This window comes from Pantherophis guttatus, chromosome 14 (genome assembly GCF_059756535.1).
Source record: "Pantherophis guttatus breed Tessera chromosome 14, ASM5975653v1, whole genome shotgun sequence".
Classification (NCBI taxonomy): Eukaryota; Metazoa; Chordata; class Lepidosauria; order Squamata; family Colubridae; genus Pantherophis; species Pantherophis guttatus.
The window spans coordinates 15023117-15038100 of NC_142076.1; the positions used below are offsets into that span (position 1 = coordinate 15023117).

General features: G+C 43.9%; 1 protein-coding gene across 1 annotated transcript in view; it reads left to right on the plus strand.

The window, feature by feature from the left end:
- The window catches only part of XYLT1 (xylosyltransferase 1), a 170537-nt gene that overhangs the window by 117217 nt on the left and 38336 nt on the right, over positions 1–14984 (plus strand). Inside the window, exons 4-5 of the mRNA XM_087878680.1 lie at positions 4035–4207; positions 5995–6197. Of these exons, the coding sequence (XP_087734806.1) occupies positions 4035–4207; positions 5995–6197 (376 nt within the window). The remainder of the gene's footprint in view (positions 1–4034; positions 4208–5994; positions 6198–14984) is intronic.

The following is a 14984-nucleotide window of genomic DNA, read 5'->3' on the forward strand; positions in this document are numbered from 1 at the left end:
TTCTCCGGTAGCCCAAATGCAAGGGTGAAATCCAGCAGGTTCTGACAGGTTCTGGAGAACCGGTAGCGGAAATTTTAAGTAGGTTTTTTTTTTTTAATTTGATTTATATGCCGCCCTTCTCCAGAGACTCAGGGCGGCTTACAATGCGTTAAGCAATAGCCTTCATACTTTTGTATATTTATACAAAGTCAGCTTATTGCCCCCACAAACTGGGTCCTCATTTCACCTACCTTAGAAAGGATGGAAGGCTCAGTCAACCTTGAGCCTTGGAGAGATTCGAACCAGCAGTAAATTGCAGGCAGCTATGTTAATAACAGGGTGCTTAGACCACTGTACTATCAAGTAGTTCAGAAAACTGGCAAATACCACCTCTGGCTGGCCCCCAAGTGGGATGGGAATGGAGATTTTGCAGTATCCTTCCCCTGGAATGGGGAGGGAATGGAGATTTTGCAATATTCTTCTCCTGCCATGCTCACCAAGTCACACCACGCCCACCAACCCACGCCCACAGAACCGGTAGTAAAAAATAATTGGATTTCACCACTGTCCAAATGTTGGAATTTGGTTTCAGGATCGTGTTTGAAAATCTAAAGAGAATATGGGATAGAAATATGCACAGCTGAAAATAGAGCACAAGTATTGCTTCTGTGTCAGAAAAACACAAAATGACAATTATTTTGCCCATCATTTGAAATCACAGCTCCGCTGGGATTGATAGCAGAACATGTTATACAAGAGCAGGAGGGAAAAAATTAAGCCTTCATTTTTATTCTCTCTGTATGAGTAAACCTCTAGGGAGTTTGGTATAAAAGCATTAGGGGGAAAATGTAAAGCCAAAAGAATAATTTATGAGAGAGAAGCAGCAATTTCTTTGATTTTGTTCCTCCTATTTTTAACTTCTTCCCATCATCAACGCATAGTTAATCGGCTCATGAGTCAACATTCGACATAAAGCTTTACATCCTGTTGGTCAGTGGATAGGTAGATTTGAGACGAGGATCTTGATTTATTTACAGTAAATCAGCAAAGAATTGCTTAATGCTAGGAAGAAAAAAAATCCGTTTAGGTCATTGTATCGTTGGGTTTCTTTAAAAAAATTAAAATAAAACAGCATTGGGATAATCAGGGATATGAATTTTTATGGAAGAATTGGAATGGCTGTCCACGATAGGACTTAATATTCATTACAGTAAATATATATATATACGGTATTTCTCTTTCAGAAGTTAAAATTCTCTGGCATTTTCATTACATATTTTTCCCCTTCACCATATGCCATTGCTGAAACTGCAGGAGTTACTCGAGGGAAAGGAATTTTCCATGTATAATCTTAAATTATAAAGATACAGAGTCATAAATTATTTGTTAGAAAAGGCTGAGGTCAGTGTTTGCTTTAAAAAAAATTATAACTCCATGATTTCAACAGGACTAAATTGCAAGAATATGTATGTATGTATGTAGGTATGTAGGTATGTATGTATGTGGTAGACATTAATATAAAATATTTTATAATTTACCTTCTCAGAAAGCTAGCATTTCGACCAAGCCCCGTTTCCTTTTTCTATTTGGGCTGGCTTAAGAAGAAATTTTTAAATGTTTTTAAATGTTTTAAATGTTTTAATTGGTAGTGAGTTTTAATTGGGCCAAATTTATATATCTTTTAATTGTTTCTTTATATTTGTCCTGTATGTTTTTTAATTCTGGCTGTACACCGCCCTGAGTCCTCAGGGAGAAGGGCGGTATAGAAATTTAATAATAAATAAATAAATAAATTTTCTATTTCTAGAACTGTCTTTCGCCTCTGCAGAATTTCACCGGATTTTAGGTTTCCCGTGTTCATTCTGCTCCATTCTTCCACTTCTATGCAATTTAATTTTTCTTAAGCATCCAAGGTCAAGAAACCTCTGCAGATAAATCTTGTACAGTCCTTCTAAGCTAAATATTTTTTTTTCCCCTGAGAAGGTCAATTGAGCTTGGTCTTTCCCATTCCGGTGTCCTAGAGTTACTTTTCAGAATTCTTGGTCAGCATGACCTCTGGGAGTTGAGACTCCATATATCTGTAGAAGAGAATGTTTGTAGATCAGGACTGAACTGTGGAGTCTTTGGTGCTCTCTTGAGTTTGGTGGGTTTTCTTGCAGATGTTTCACTACCCAACTAGATAACATTGTCAGCAAACCCCACGTCCTACTGGCACTGATGATGTTACCTACTTGGTTAATAAAACGTCTGCAAGAAAACCCACCAAACTCAAGAGAGCACCAGAGACTCCACAATCATCATCATTGTCCTCCTCCTCAGGGGTGGGTTTCACTTAACTTTATTGCCAGTTCGTAACGGGAGTGTGCGCGCATGCACAGATCATCAGTGATGACATCGGGGGGGTGGGCGGAGCCTCCCGCCGCCATTACTACCGGTTCGCAAGAACCGGACTGAACCAGGAGTAACCCTCCACTGCTCCTCTTCCTCTTCCTCCTCCTCCTTCTCCTCCTCCTTCTCCTCCTCCTTGTCAGGTTTCGATGCTATCTCAAAATAAATGAATTTCCAAACTGCCGATCTTTGAGGAAATTTTCTCTTTATTGAGCATAGTGATCTGTCCCTGGCTCCTTCACGGTCAGTACTGACCTTTGCCCCCCAATCCCTCCCTTTCTGATCCCCAATTCTCTGCGTCTCATTGGCTATCTTCCAGGCCACTTTCCTCATCCCTTTTCCGTCAGATCACAGGAATGTCTCCCTCCTCCCATCTCCGAGGAGACAGAATCTTCAAAGGAATTAAGTAGGCAAAAGTTCAAGCTTCTCTCCTTATATATGTCAGTGCTGGGACGCTGATGCTCCTCTCCATAAATCCCACTCCCTTCTAGCATTGATGAGGTTACCCAGCTGGGTAATAAACTGTCTGCAAGAAAACAGTCAACCTCAGAGAGCACCAAGGACCCCATAGTTGTCGTCCTGCTGCTTCCTCCTCCTCCTCCTTTCCACTCCTCACATCCCATTCCCTTCTAGCACTGATGGTGTTACCTAGTTTGGTAATAAACTGTCTGCAAGAAAACCCACCAAGCTCACCACACCTGATATAAGTGGAAGATAATTAAATTGGAATTGGTTCTCTAGCATCTTCCATCAATTGAGACTTCCCATTCTTAATCATAATGGGTAAAAAAAAAAATCTGGGAGTTGGGTTCTCCAAATGTGGGCTTTAGGTGCACCTCACTTCTTCTACCAACTTCTACCTCTTCCCCCCCCCCTTTTTAAAATTAATATAAATAGAAAGAGCAACATGCTCAAAAATCCATATAGACAGTCTGCTTACAATTCTTTTGAGTAATATTCATCATAGTAATAATAATAGTGTTCTCTAATAATAATATTACATCTAATAATATCTAATATACTATAATATCTGATAATAATAGTAATATCATAATAACAGTGTTTTTCCCTTATAATATTAATGCATATTAATTGTTAACATTAATCAGAATTAATCAAAATTAATAAGTTACAGTAATCAACCCTTATAATAAAATTAATCTTTCTCTTGTAGTTTTTTTTTTTTAAAGGGAGGCAGTGGCTCAGGGGCTAAGACGCTGAGCTTGTCGTTCGAAAGGTCGGCAGTTCAGCAGTTCGAATCCCTAGCGCCGCGTAACGGGGTGAGCTCCCGTTACTTGTCCCAGCTTCTGCCAACCTAGTAGTTCGAAAGCAGGTAAAAAATGCAAGTAGAAAAATAGGGACCACTTTTGGTGGGAAGGTAACAGCTTTCCGTGTACCTTTGGCGTTTAGTCTTGCCGGCCACATGACCACGGAGACGTCTTCGGACAGCGCTGGCTCTTCGGCTTTGAAACGGAGATGAGCACCGCCCCGTAGAGCCGGGAACGACTTGCACATATGTGCGAGGGGAACCTTTACATTTACCTTGTAGTTTTAGAAGTTCTAACTCCTGTCGCCAACTTCCATCTCTTATCCAACTGCCGAAACGTAGACTACGCTCCTCCCTTAAGATATGCTGTGTGCCCTGATGATGTTTTCTTTCCAAACAGGGAAAGCCAATAACAATCTCCAGTGGGATGAGGACTCTATAGAATACATGCCAGCTGACCCAGTCAGGATCGCATTTGTCTTGGTCGTCCATGGCAGAGCTTCTCGCCAGCTGATGCGCATGTTCAAGGCTATCTATCATCAGGATCATTTTTATTACATCCATGTTGACAAGGTAGGTAACCTAGCACCGGTTCGCAACGGGATCGTGCAGATCGCCGATGACGACATCCGGGGCGGTGGGAGGGGCCTCCTGCCGGTTTTACTACCGGTTCTTACGAACCGGTCCGAACCAGGGGCAACCCACCACTGATGTCGGGACTCCTGGGAAAGGCAGGGTGGGGTGGGCGGGGCCAGCCAGGAGTGGGATTTGGGGGGGGGTCTCCGAACTGCACAGAATCTTAGCTAGAGGTTTTCCCGAACCCCCAGCAGCCCACCCCTGTCTACGCTCCCAAGATATCTAGGGACAGAGAGTGGCTTAAGCTCTGATTCTCTTTCACGACTCAGCTTTTTTTTATTCTGGCTGTCTCATTGTCCCATCTCCAGTTCAGAAAGTTGAGGACCAACTTTGGACCTGCTTTGCAGGAGGGGGAGGGGGGCAACTATAGGTAGTCCTCAACTTATGACCACAACTGAGCCCAAAATTGACGTTATTAAGCAAGACATTTGTTCATACGTCCCTTTTTTCAGCACTGTCGTAGCTTCGAACGGTCTCGAAACGAACTGTTGTAAGTCGAGGACTACCTGAATGATGGTTGCAATAGATTTGTCAGTGTTCAACCAGGGGGGACAGTATGTGTTTTTGTTTTTTGTCCTTTTTAATTCACATTTTTGTAAAATGTTCTGGTCTAGTTTTGTCTCTGTTAACTTTTATTTTTCCTTTTGGGTTTTAATAGCAAGAGCAGGAGCACTTAGACTTATATACCGCTTCACAGAGCATTTACAGCCCTCTCTAAGCGGTTTACAGAATCAGCTTATTTTCCCCCAACAATTTGGGTCCTCATTTTTACCCTCCTCGGAAGGATGGAAGGCTGAGTCCAACCTTGAGCCTGGTGAGATTCGAACTGCCAAATTACAGGCAGCCGGCAGGCAGCAGAAGTAGCCTACAGTACTGCACTCTAACCACTGCGCCACCAGGAAAGAGAATGAGAAAGGGAATAAGAGAGGAAGGAAGGAAGGAAGGAAGGAAGGAAGGAAGGAAGGAAGGAAGGAAGGAAGGAAGGAAGGAAGGAAGGAAGGGCAACAGCAATAGCACTTAGACTTATATACCGCTTTACAGTGCTTTACAGCCCTCTCTAAGCAGTTTTCAGAGTCAACCTATTGCCCCCAACAATTTGGGTCCTCATTTTACCCACCGTGGAAGGATGGGAGGCTGAGTCCAATCTTGAACTGGGTGAGATTCAAACTGCCAAATTACAGGCAGCCGGCAGGCAGCAAAAATAGCCTGCAGTACTGCACTCTAACCACTGCGCCACCAGGAAAGAGAATGAGAAAGGGAATAAGAGAGGAAGGAAGGAAGGAAGGAAGGAAGGAAGGAAGGAAGGAAGGAAGGAAGGAAGGAAGGAAGGAAGGAAGGAAGGGCAACAGCAATAGCACTTAGATTTATATACCGCTTTACAGTGCTTTACAGCCCTCTCTAAGCAGTTTACAGAGTCAGCCTCTTGCCCCCAATAATTTGGGTCCTCATTTTACCCACCGTGGAAGGATGGAAGGCTGAGTCCAACCTTGAACCGGGTGAGATTTGAACTGCTAAATTGCAGGCAGCAGAAGTAGCCTGCAGTACTGCATTCTAACCACTGCGCCACCGAGGCTCTTCCTAATCTTTCGAATAAAATAAAAATTGAAGCAAGAAAGCTGTGGGCCACCATGATCTAGAAGCTGCCCCACCCCCACCAGGGCTTCGTGCGCGTAGATGTCACTGCCTCTCACTCAACGTGTTTGGTTTTTTTTGTCCCCTTCCAGCGTTCCAACTATTTACACCGGCAAGTGCTCCAGTTCGCAAGCCAGTATCCGAATGTGAGAGTCACCTCCTGGCGCATGGCTACCATCTGGGGCGGAGCCAGTCTTCTGTCCACCTACCTCCAAAGCATGCAGGATCTCTTGGAGATGAAGGACTGGCCGTGGGATTTCTTCATTAACCTCAGCGCTGCGGATTATCCTATCAGGTAACAAGACCCATTGCAAACAATACAGGTGCTTTTTTTTTTTTTTTCAGGAGGCAGCTGGACTTTCTGGGTTTTTTTTCTTTTCGAAGACATTTCGCTTCTCATCCAAGAAGCTTCTTCTCTTCTCTGACAGGATGGTGGGGAATGGAAGGGTTGATATTCCTTGCAGACAGCTGGTCATTCATTCATTCATTCATTCATTCATTCATTCATTCATTCATTCATTCATTCATTCATTCATTTATTTATTTATTTATTTATTTATTTATTTATTTATTTATTTATTTATTTTATTCGATTTCTATACCGCCCTACTCCCGAAGGACTCAGGGCGGTGCACAGCCAAGCAATAAAACACATCCATACAAAATTGAAAAGTAGAATTAAAATCAAATTAAATAGTTTTGGCTCCGACAAATTTAAAACCCCGAACTATTTAAAACCAATTTTAAAATTTGAATGTATAAAATACTAAAAGATATTTAAAAATTAAAAATCTTTTATGAAAGAGGGGGAAAATTAGGCCAGGCCCGCCTGGTGAAATAGTAAGGTCTTTAAAGCGCGGTGGAAGATGCACAGATCTGGGATCCTCCGTATCTCCGGGGGGAGCTTGTTCCAGATAGTAGGTGGCCCCACAGAGAAGGCTCTCCCCCTGGGGGCCGCCAGTCGGCATTGTTTGGCCGACGGCACCCGGAGCAGCCCCTCTCTATGGGAGCGTACCGGCCAGTGGGAGGTTCTTGGTGGTAGTAGGCGGTCCCGCAAGTACCCAGGTCCTAAGCCATGGAGCGCTTTAAAGGTGGTAACCAAAACCTTGAAGCGCACCCGGAAGACCACCGGGAGCCAGTGCAGCTCGCGCAGGAGAGGTGTTACATGGGAACGCCATGTCGCTCCCATTACCACCCGCGCGGCCGCACTCTGCGCCAGTTGGAGCCTCCGGGTGCTCCTCAAGGGGAGCCCCATGTAGAGAGTGTTGCAATTTGCATCCTTTTTAGAGGGTCGTTGAAGCACTTGGAGGTTTGTGTGCGTCCTCAGGCTCAACTGAGTTAGTGCTCCTGGTTACTGTAATCTGCAATTTTTTCCTCCGGAAATCCATTCCTAATTCCACATCATTCCAAGGGTGTTCATCCCGAATTGTATAGTTAAAAGTCTGTAGAGATTCTCAGTCAACCAAGTCATGGTTTGGGACAACGATGCCTTGGATGACTGAGAATCTCTACAGACTTTTAGCTATGCAGGATGTCCTTGCTTTACGACCTCCACTGAGCCCCAAATTTCTGTTGTTCAGCAAGGCAAGCCGTTCAGGGACTTTTGCTCCTTTTTGCCACCATTGTTAAGTGAATCGCTGCAGTTGTTAAATGAATCACCTGGTCATTAAGTGAATCCTGCTTCCCCCATTGGCCTTACTTGTCAGAAGCCAGCCAGGAAGGTTATACTGTAAGTGGTGATCGCAAGACCTTAATACACCACAAGAGCCTTGGTAGTACAGTGGTCTAAAGCACCCTGTTATTAAGACCAGCTGCCTGCAATTACTGCAGGTTCGAATCTCGCCAGGCTCAAGGTTGACTCAGCCTTCCATCCTTTCTAAGGTAGGTAAATTGAGGACCCAGTTTGTGGGGGCAATAAGCTGATTTTGTATAAATATACAAAAGGATGAAGGCTATTGCTGAGCACATTGTGACCGCATTGTAAGCCACCCTGAGTCTCCGGAGAAGGGCGGCATATTAATCAAATTAAAAAAAAAAAACTCTCATAAATACAAATTGGCTGCCAAGCTCTCCAGTTTTGATCAAGTGGCTGTGGGGATGCTACAACAGTCTTATGTGTGAAACCCGGTCACTAAAAAAATGGTTGTAAATCAAGGATGACCCGTGAAGGGCTGGGGTGTGCAAAGGAGGAGGAAATTGAATCTTCAAGCTCAGTACTCTAACAGGTCCTTTGGAGAACATCCAAAATAAACAAAGCAACCATTTGGTGCAACACTATGGCAGTGGTAAAATGTAAAATTTGTTACTACCGGTTCTATGGGCGTGCCTTGGGGGGGTAATCTGACTGGGGGGCGTGGTACTGTATTTTCCCAAAAGTAAGACCTAACTGGAAAATAAGCCCTAATTTTTGGAGCAAAAATTAATATAAGACCCAGTCTTATTTTTCGGGAAACATGGTAGTAACTTGAATGAAGAAACGTAAGCCTCTCAAGATGGGTTTTGGTGAGAATGGCATGGAAACCAGGTTCAAACAGTAACAATTAGGGAAGCTCTCAGGTTGAGGGAGCCTACTAGGTATCTTAAACTTGGCAGAGACTTACCGTATTTTTCGGACTTTAAGACGCACTGGAGTATAAGACGCACCAAGATTTCTAAGAGGAAAACAAGGAAAAAAAATAGTTTTTGGCCTTTGCACGTCCGTTTTTGGTCCTCCCCGACCCCCAGGAGCACTCTGCAGGCCTCCCAAACCCTCTGCGCATCCTGTTTTTGTGAAAAACGGGCCCGTTTTTGGCCTCCCAACCCCCCCACATGTTGCGTTTTTGCCCTCCCCAGTCCCCAGGAGCACTCTGCAGGCCTCCCAAACCCTCTGCGCATCCTGTTTTTGTGAAAAACGGGCCCGTTTTTGGCCTCCCAACCCCCCCACATGTTGCGTTTTTGCCCTCCCCAGTCCCCAGGAGCACTCTGCAGGCCTCCCAAACCCTCTGCGCATCCTGTTTTTTGCAGAAAACAGGCCCATTTTTGGCAAAAACGGGATGCGCGGGGCAGGGTTTCAGGAGGCCAAAAATGGCTGTATTTTTTTTTTTTTAAATTAGATTTATATGCCGCCCTTCTCCGGAGACTCAGGGTGGCTTACAATGTGCTAAGCAATAGCCTTCATACTTTTGTATATTTTATACAAAGTCAGCTTATTGCCCCCACAAACTGGGTCCTCAATTTACCTACCTTAGAAAGAATGGAAGGCTGAGTCAACCTTGAGCCTGGCGAGATTCGAACATGCAATAATTGCAGACAGCTGAATGTTAATAACAGGCTTTTAGTCTGTTGAGCTATCCAGTGTGCGCCAACATTTCCACCCTCTTTTGGGGAGGGGGAAGTGTGTCTTATACTCCAAAAAGTACGGTAAGTCACCTATTTTGCGTCTTATTTGTATCCCTTTCCAACTGGAGCTGCATGCCCTCAGATTGTCCCCACCACTTGGGCTAGGTGAACAAACCGTCTTATTTAATGCGGTGCGTAGAGAACACAATCTAACGATCATCAAGAGCACATTAGCTAGCAGAGACATAAAACAGTTCGTAGACTACCGAGGGGTGGACAGGAAGACCTTGGACATCCTCCATTTGGGCTTAATAGACTCTGATGGCCAGCTTGTGGATGGTATATCTTCGAGGAAAGGTCATGCCCCATAATAGGCAAGTCATGGGTGTTGCTTAGGACCATCATAAGATGCATCTACGTATTAGTTATGCTCCAGAGAACAGGCTGCTCTCTGTTTGGCACAGTAAATCTGCTGGCCAGGAAGACCATTCGTCTTGTTTGTTCCGGAGGAAATTTAAACAGGACCCAACAGTGTCCTTAAGATGTAGGTCAACGAAGTTGCTTTCATCCTTTCGGCTCTTCCATGCCCTCGAAACAAGGAGGAGGGGAGACAAGAAGGAAGAGAGGGAGGTGTTCAGCTGATGGCGCTGAGAAATGCTTCCTTAGAAGCAGAAAAATGGAGACATCTTCAGGTCCCTGGGACCAGTGCTGGCTGAACTTCAGCATCTCCACCTAACAAGGATGCAAGGAAGCCTTGGAATGAGGCTGCCTGTTGGAATAGGAAAACTAGGACACGGGGCAGTTCTCTGATTTCCCTACCGTGTTTCCCCGAAAATAAGACCCTGTCTTATATCTTTTTTGCACCCCCAAATAAGTGCTTGGCCTTATTTTTGGGGAGGTCTTAATAATTTGGGGCGTGTGGAGCAAGACGAGGCTCCTCTTGCCATCTTACCTGATTTCCAGCTCTGTCACCAGAGGACATGGTGGGGAATGGCTGTGCATGCATTTAAATATTTTCAGGGAGGGCTTATTTTGGGGGGGACCCTTATTTTCAGGGGGGGCTTATTTTAGCGCATGCACTCAAAAGCCTGATTGGGCTTATTATCAGGGGATGTCTTATTTTCGGAGAAACAGGGTAGTAGGCGATCGCTGGTCCTTCACATGCTACTGAGTTACACTCCCCATACCTATAGAACAGGGGTATCAAACTCGATGTCATTGAGGACCGCATCAGGGTTGTGTTTGACCTCAGGGGACCAGGGTGGGCGTGGCCAAAACCCAAAAAGGATTTGAAAGAAGTTTGGGACATCGGCACTATTTAATGATATAAAATATCTTTAGAAGTTAAATTGGAGTTTTCATACGTTCATCTGCCTCAAAATGTTGGCTTGCTCTACCATTGACTTGCCCCGATGGGGATCCGGTTGCAAAAAATGGGACTCTCAAGGGCCACAAGCAACTTGGAATTGAGGATGCCCATCCTTTGATAACCTCAGCAATGGTTCCCTAGCAACCTCTCTGGTCTCCTAGCAACAGGTATGCCGAGACATACGGCCTCTTATCCTGAATCTTCTACGGGTTCTGTCAGTAGTGATTGAATGGATTGTGCAAATGAGTCAGTTGATGTCATCAATATTGATGCTGGGCCTTGTTTTTCTTTTTAATTCTAAATAATTGTATCTTGTCGGCATACAAGAAAAACAAAACACAAGGAAAACAAAGCTATCCAACCCAAAATAAAGGGGGTTGGGTGGGAATCAAGAATATAATAAAGCCGATTTTTTTATTTATTTCATGGAACTATCACCAGCAACATATAGCTCCTGGTAATTTATTTTCCTGAAACACCCCTTGAAAACAGCACACTATTAAAAGCAACACCGTCCGAAGCAAGAATCAAAAACATAGGTAGTCCTCCACTTATGACAGTTCATTTAGTGACCGTTCAAAATTACAACGGCACTGAAAAAAAGCGCCTTAACGACCATTTTTCACACCGACAGCCATTGCATCATTCCCCACGGTCAAAATTCAGCCGCTTGGCAACTGGTTCATAGTTATGACGGTCCTAGGGTCCTGCGATCCCCTTTTGCGACAAGCCAAGTCAACGGGGAAGCCAGATTCACTTAACAACCCCATTACTCACTTAACAAACACAACGATTCACACTTAACAAACTGTGGCAAGGAAAGTCATAAAACTCACATAACAAACGTTTCACTTAGGAACATTGGATTTTGGGCTCAATTGTGATTGTGACTTGAGGACTACCTGTATTAAAGCAGGAAGACTTAAGCCAAAGTCAACCAACCCAACCATTGAGTTACTTCTACTTCCCAAGGTCCTACAGAAGAACCCAGTTTCAACAATTTTTTGCAAAGATGCCAGAATTGGCACCGACTAAACCTATTAAGGACGCGGTGGCTCATTAGCTAAGACGCTGAGCTTGTCAATCAAAAAGTCGGCAGTTCAGCAGTTCGAATCCCTAGTGCCACGTGACGGGGTGAGCTCCCGTTCCTTGTCCCAGCTTCTGCCAACCTAGCAGTTCAAAAGCAGGTAAAAAAATGCAAGTAGAAAAATAGGGACCACCTTTGGTGGGAAGGGAACAGGGTTCCCTGCGCCTTTGGCGTTGAATCATGCCGGCCACATGACCACGGAGACGTCTTCGGACAGCACTGGCTCTCCAGCTTTGAAACGGAGATGAGCACCGCGTCCTAGAGTCGGGAACAACTAGCACATATATGCAAGGGGAACCTTTACCTTTACTTTTTAAACCTATGGTAGATGAGTCTCCTAGATTGGAGACATCCCAAAAGAAGAGTTCTCCTAATCTCCTGCTACACCGTTCATTTTTGTAAATATGTCATTACACCTCTGTGGAGATTCCCAATCTCCCAGGTCATGGTTGTCCCAAAGGTGCTTCCCCCCGCCCCCAAAAGACAACTGGAGTTTCTTCAGGGTTTTTTTTTTCTTTGAAAACATTTCACTTCTCATCCAAGAACCTTCTTCAGTTCAGCTGATTGAAAACCAAAAAAAACCCTGTTTTGCCTGCCTCTTCTGCCGGGAACCTCTCCTCCAGATCTGAGTGTTCTCAAAACGTGCTTGGATTCAGCAGCGGAATTCTCAACATCAAGCTGATGTTGAGAAGGAGAACCAAAGTTCCATAACAACTCCTTGTCTCTCGAATCCGTCACGGAGAGATTGCCCTCCCACTCTCTGTCTTGGCTGATCGGTGGTGGAAAGTGTCGTGTGCGGCTGTAATTTACATCAAAGGACTGCCATGCCTTGCAAAACATTTTTTTTTTTTAAAAAAAAGAGAGAGATGAGAGACAGACATTATTTAATAAGATGTTGAGAGATAAGTGGGTAGCCGGGAGTGGGGGAAGGATGTCAACCAAAGCTGTGAAAGGAAGATGGTGCAGTAGAAGAAATAGGAGGAGGAGGAGGAGGAGGAGGAGGAGGAGGAGGAGGAGGAGGAGGAGGAGGAGGAGGAGGAGGAGGAGGAGGAGGAGGAGGAGGAGGAGGAGAACTGAGGGGTCCTAGGTGCTCTCTGAGCTTGGTTGGTTTTTTTTTTTGGTTTTTTTTTGTTTGTTTGTTTGTTTTAATTTGATTATATGCCGCCCTTCTCCGGAGACTCAGGGCGGCTTACAATGCGTTAAGCAATAGCCTTCATACTTTTGTATATTTATACAAAGTCAGTTTATTGCCCCCACAAACTGGGTCCTCATTTCACCTACCTTAGAAAGGATGGAAGACTGAGTCAACCTTGAGCCTGGTGAGAATTGAACTCGCAGTAATTGCAGGCAGCTGGATGTTAAATGCTGCCTTAGGAGGCATTAGCCTCCTACGCCACTCAGGCTCCTGCAGTTTTCCTGCAGACGTTTTATTTATTTATTTATTTTTATTTATTGGTTCGATTTATATGCCGCCCTTCTCCGGAGACTCAGGGCGGCTTATAATGTGTTAAGCAATAGCCTTCATACTTTTGTATATACCTGCTTAGTAGGGCTTTCGGCCCCCCCTAAGCGGTGTTCTTTTTTATACAAATTCAGCTTATTGCCCCCACAATCCGGGTCCTCATTTTACCTACCTCGGAAGGATGGAAGGCTGAGTCAACCTTGAGCCTGGTGAGATTTGAACTCGTAGTAATTGCAGGCAGCTGGCAGCTAAGTGCTACTTAACAGCACTTTAGTCTGCTGCACCACCAAGGCTCTTTTTGTGACCCAACTAGGGAACATCAACAGTGCTAGAAGGGAGTTAGGTTTGCGGGGGAGAGGGGGGGCAAGAGGAGTTCTAAACCCATACTTAAAAGCAATTCCCAATTGGGCTAAAACCAATTGTTCTAATTAAGGGAAGAAATCTGCCAAATAGGATTTGCATTATTCTGTGTAGCGTATCGCACATTTTTTTAAAAAAAGAAAAAAAAGAAAAGGAAAAGAGTGTTTGATTATCAAGTATCGCTAGCAGCTTTTTGGCTCCGGTCCAGATTGAAGATAGTTTTAATCACATTTTGTTCTTTCTGCTTTTCCTGGAAATCTCTCGGCTCTGCTGTGGATTTTATGCTTCCAGCTTCTTTTCTTTTTCTTTTTCTTTTTTTCTTGTTAGTTCTTTTCATGTTGCTTAATGTCGTTCTCAAAATGCTTCCAGTTTTATTTTATTTTTATTTATTTTTTTTTTAAAGCTGCTGCCATTGGCTCAATCTGAGAAATGAAAAGTTTAGAAAAACACAAATTTCGTTTAATTTGTTCCGCTGGGACGTCTTGTTTATCGAGCTCTCGGTAGGAATGTGTAAACTTTGCAAAGGGGTTTAGAACTGAGGAACGGCTGAACGTCTCTTCCCTGCTTATTTTCTGGGTTCTTCTCGGAAGCCCAAAATCTCCTGATTCGTTTCATGGAGTGTATTTCAACCTTGGCTACTTTAGAATTGAATCGAATCAAATAGAATAGAATAGAAGAGAAGAGAAGAGAAGAGAAGAGAAGAGAAGAGAAGAGAAGAGAAGAGAAGAGAAGAGAAGAGAAGAGAAGAGAAGAGGAGAAGAGAAGAGAAGAGAAGAGAAGAGAAGAGAAGAGAAGAGAAGAGAAGAGAAGAGAAGAGAAGAGAAGAGAAGAGAAGAGAAGAGAAGAGAAGAGAAGAGAAGAGAATTCTTTATTGGCCAAGTGTGATTGGACACACAAGGTATTTGTCTTTGGTGCATACGCTTTCAGTGTACATAAAAAGAAAAGAGACATTTGTCAAGAATCATAAGGTGCAACACTTAATGATGGTCATATGGTATAAATAAGCAATCAAATCATATTAGGAAACAATATAAATTGTAAGGATACGAGCAATAAGTTTACAGTCATACAGTTATAAGAGAGAGGAGATGGGTGATGGGAATGATGAGAAGATTAATAGTAGTGCAGACTTAGTGAATATTTTGACAATGTTGAGGGAATTATTTATTTAGCAGAGTGATGGTGTTCGGGAAAAAACTGTCCTTGTGTCTAGTTGTTCTGGTGTGCAGTGCTCTTTAGCGTCGTTTTGAGGGTAGGAGTTGAAACAGTTGGTGTCCAGGATGCGAGGGGTCTGTAAATATTTTCACAGCCCTCTTTTTGACTCGTGCAGTATACAGGTCCTCAATGGAAGGCAGGTTGGTAGTAATTGTTTTTTCTGCAGTTCTAATTATCCTCTGAAGTCTGTGTCTGTCTTGTTGGGTTGCAGAACCAAACCAGACAGTTGTGGAGGTGCAGGTGACAGACACAATAATTCCTCTGTAGAACT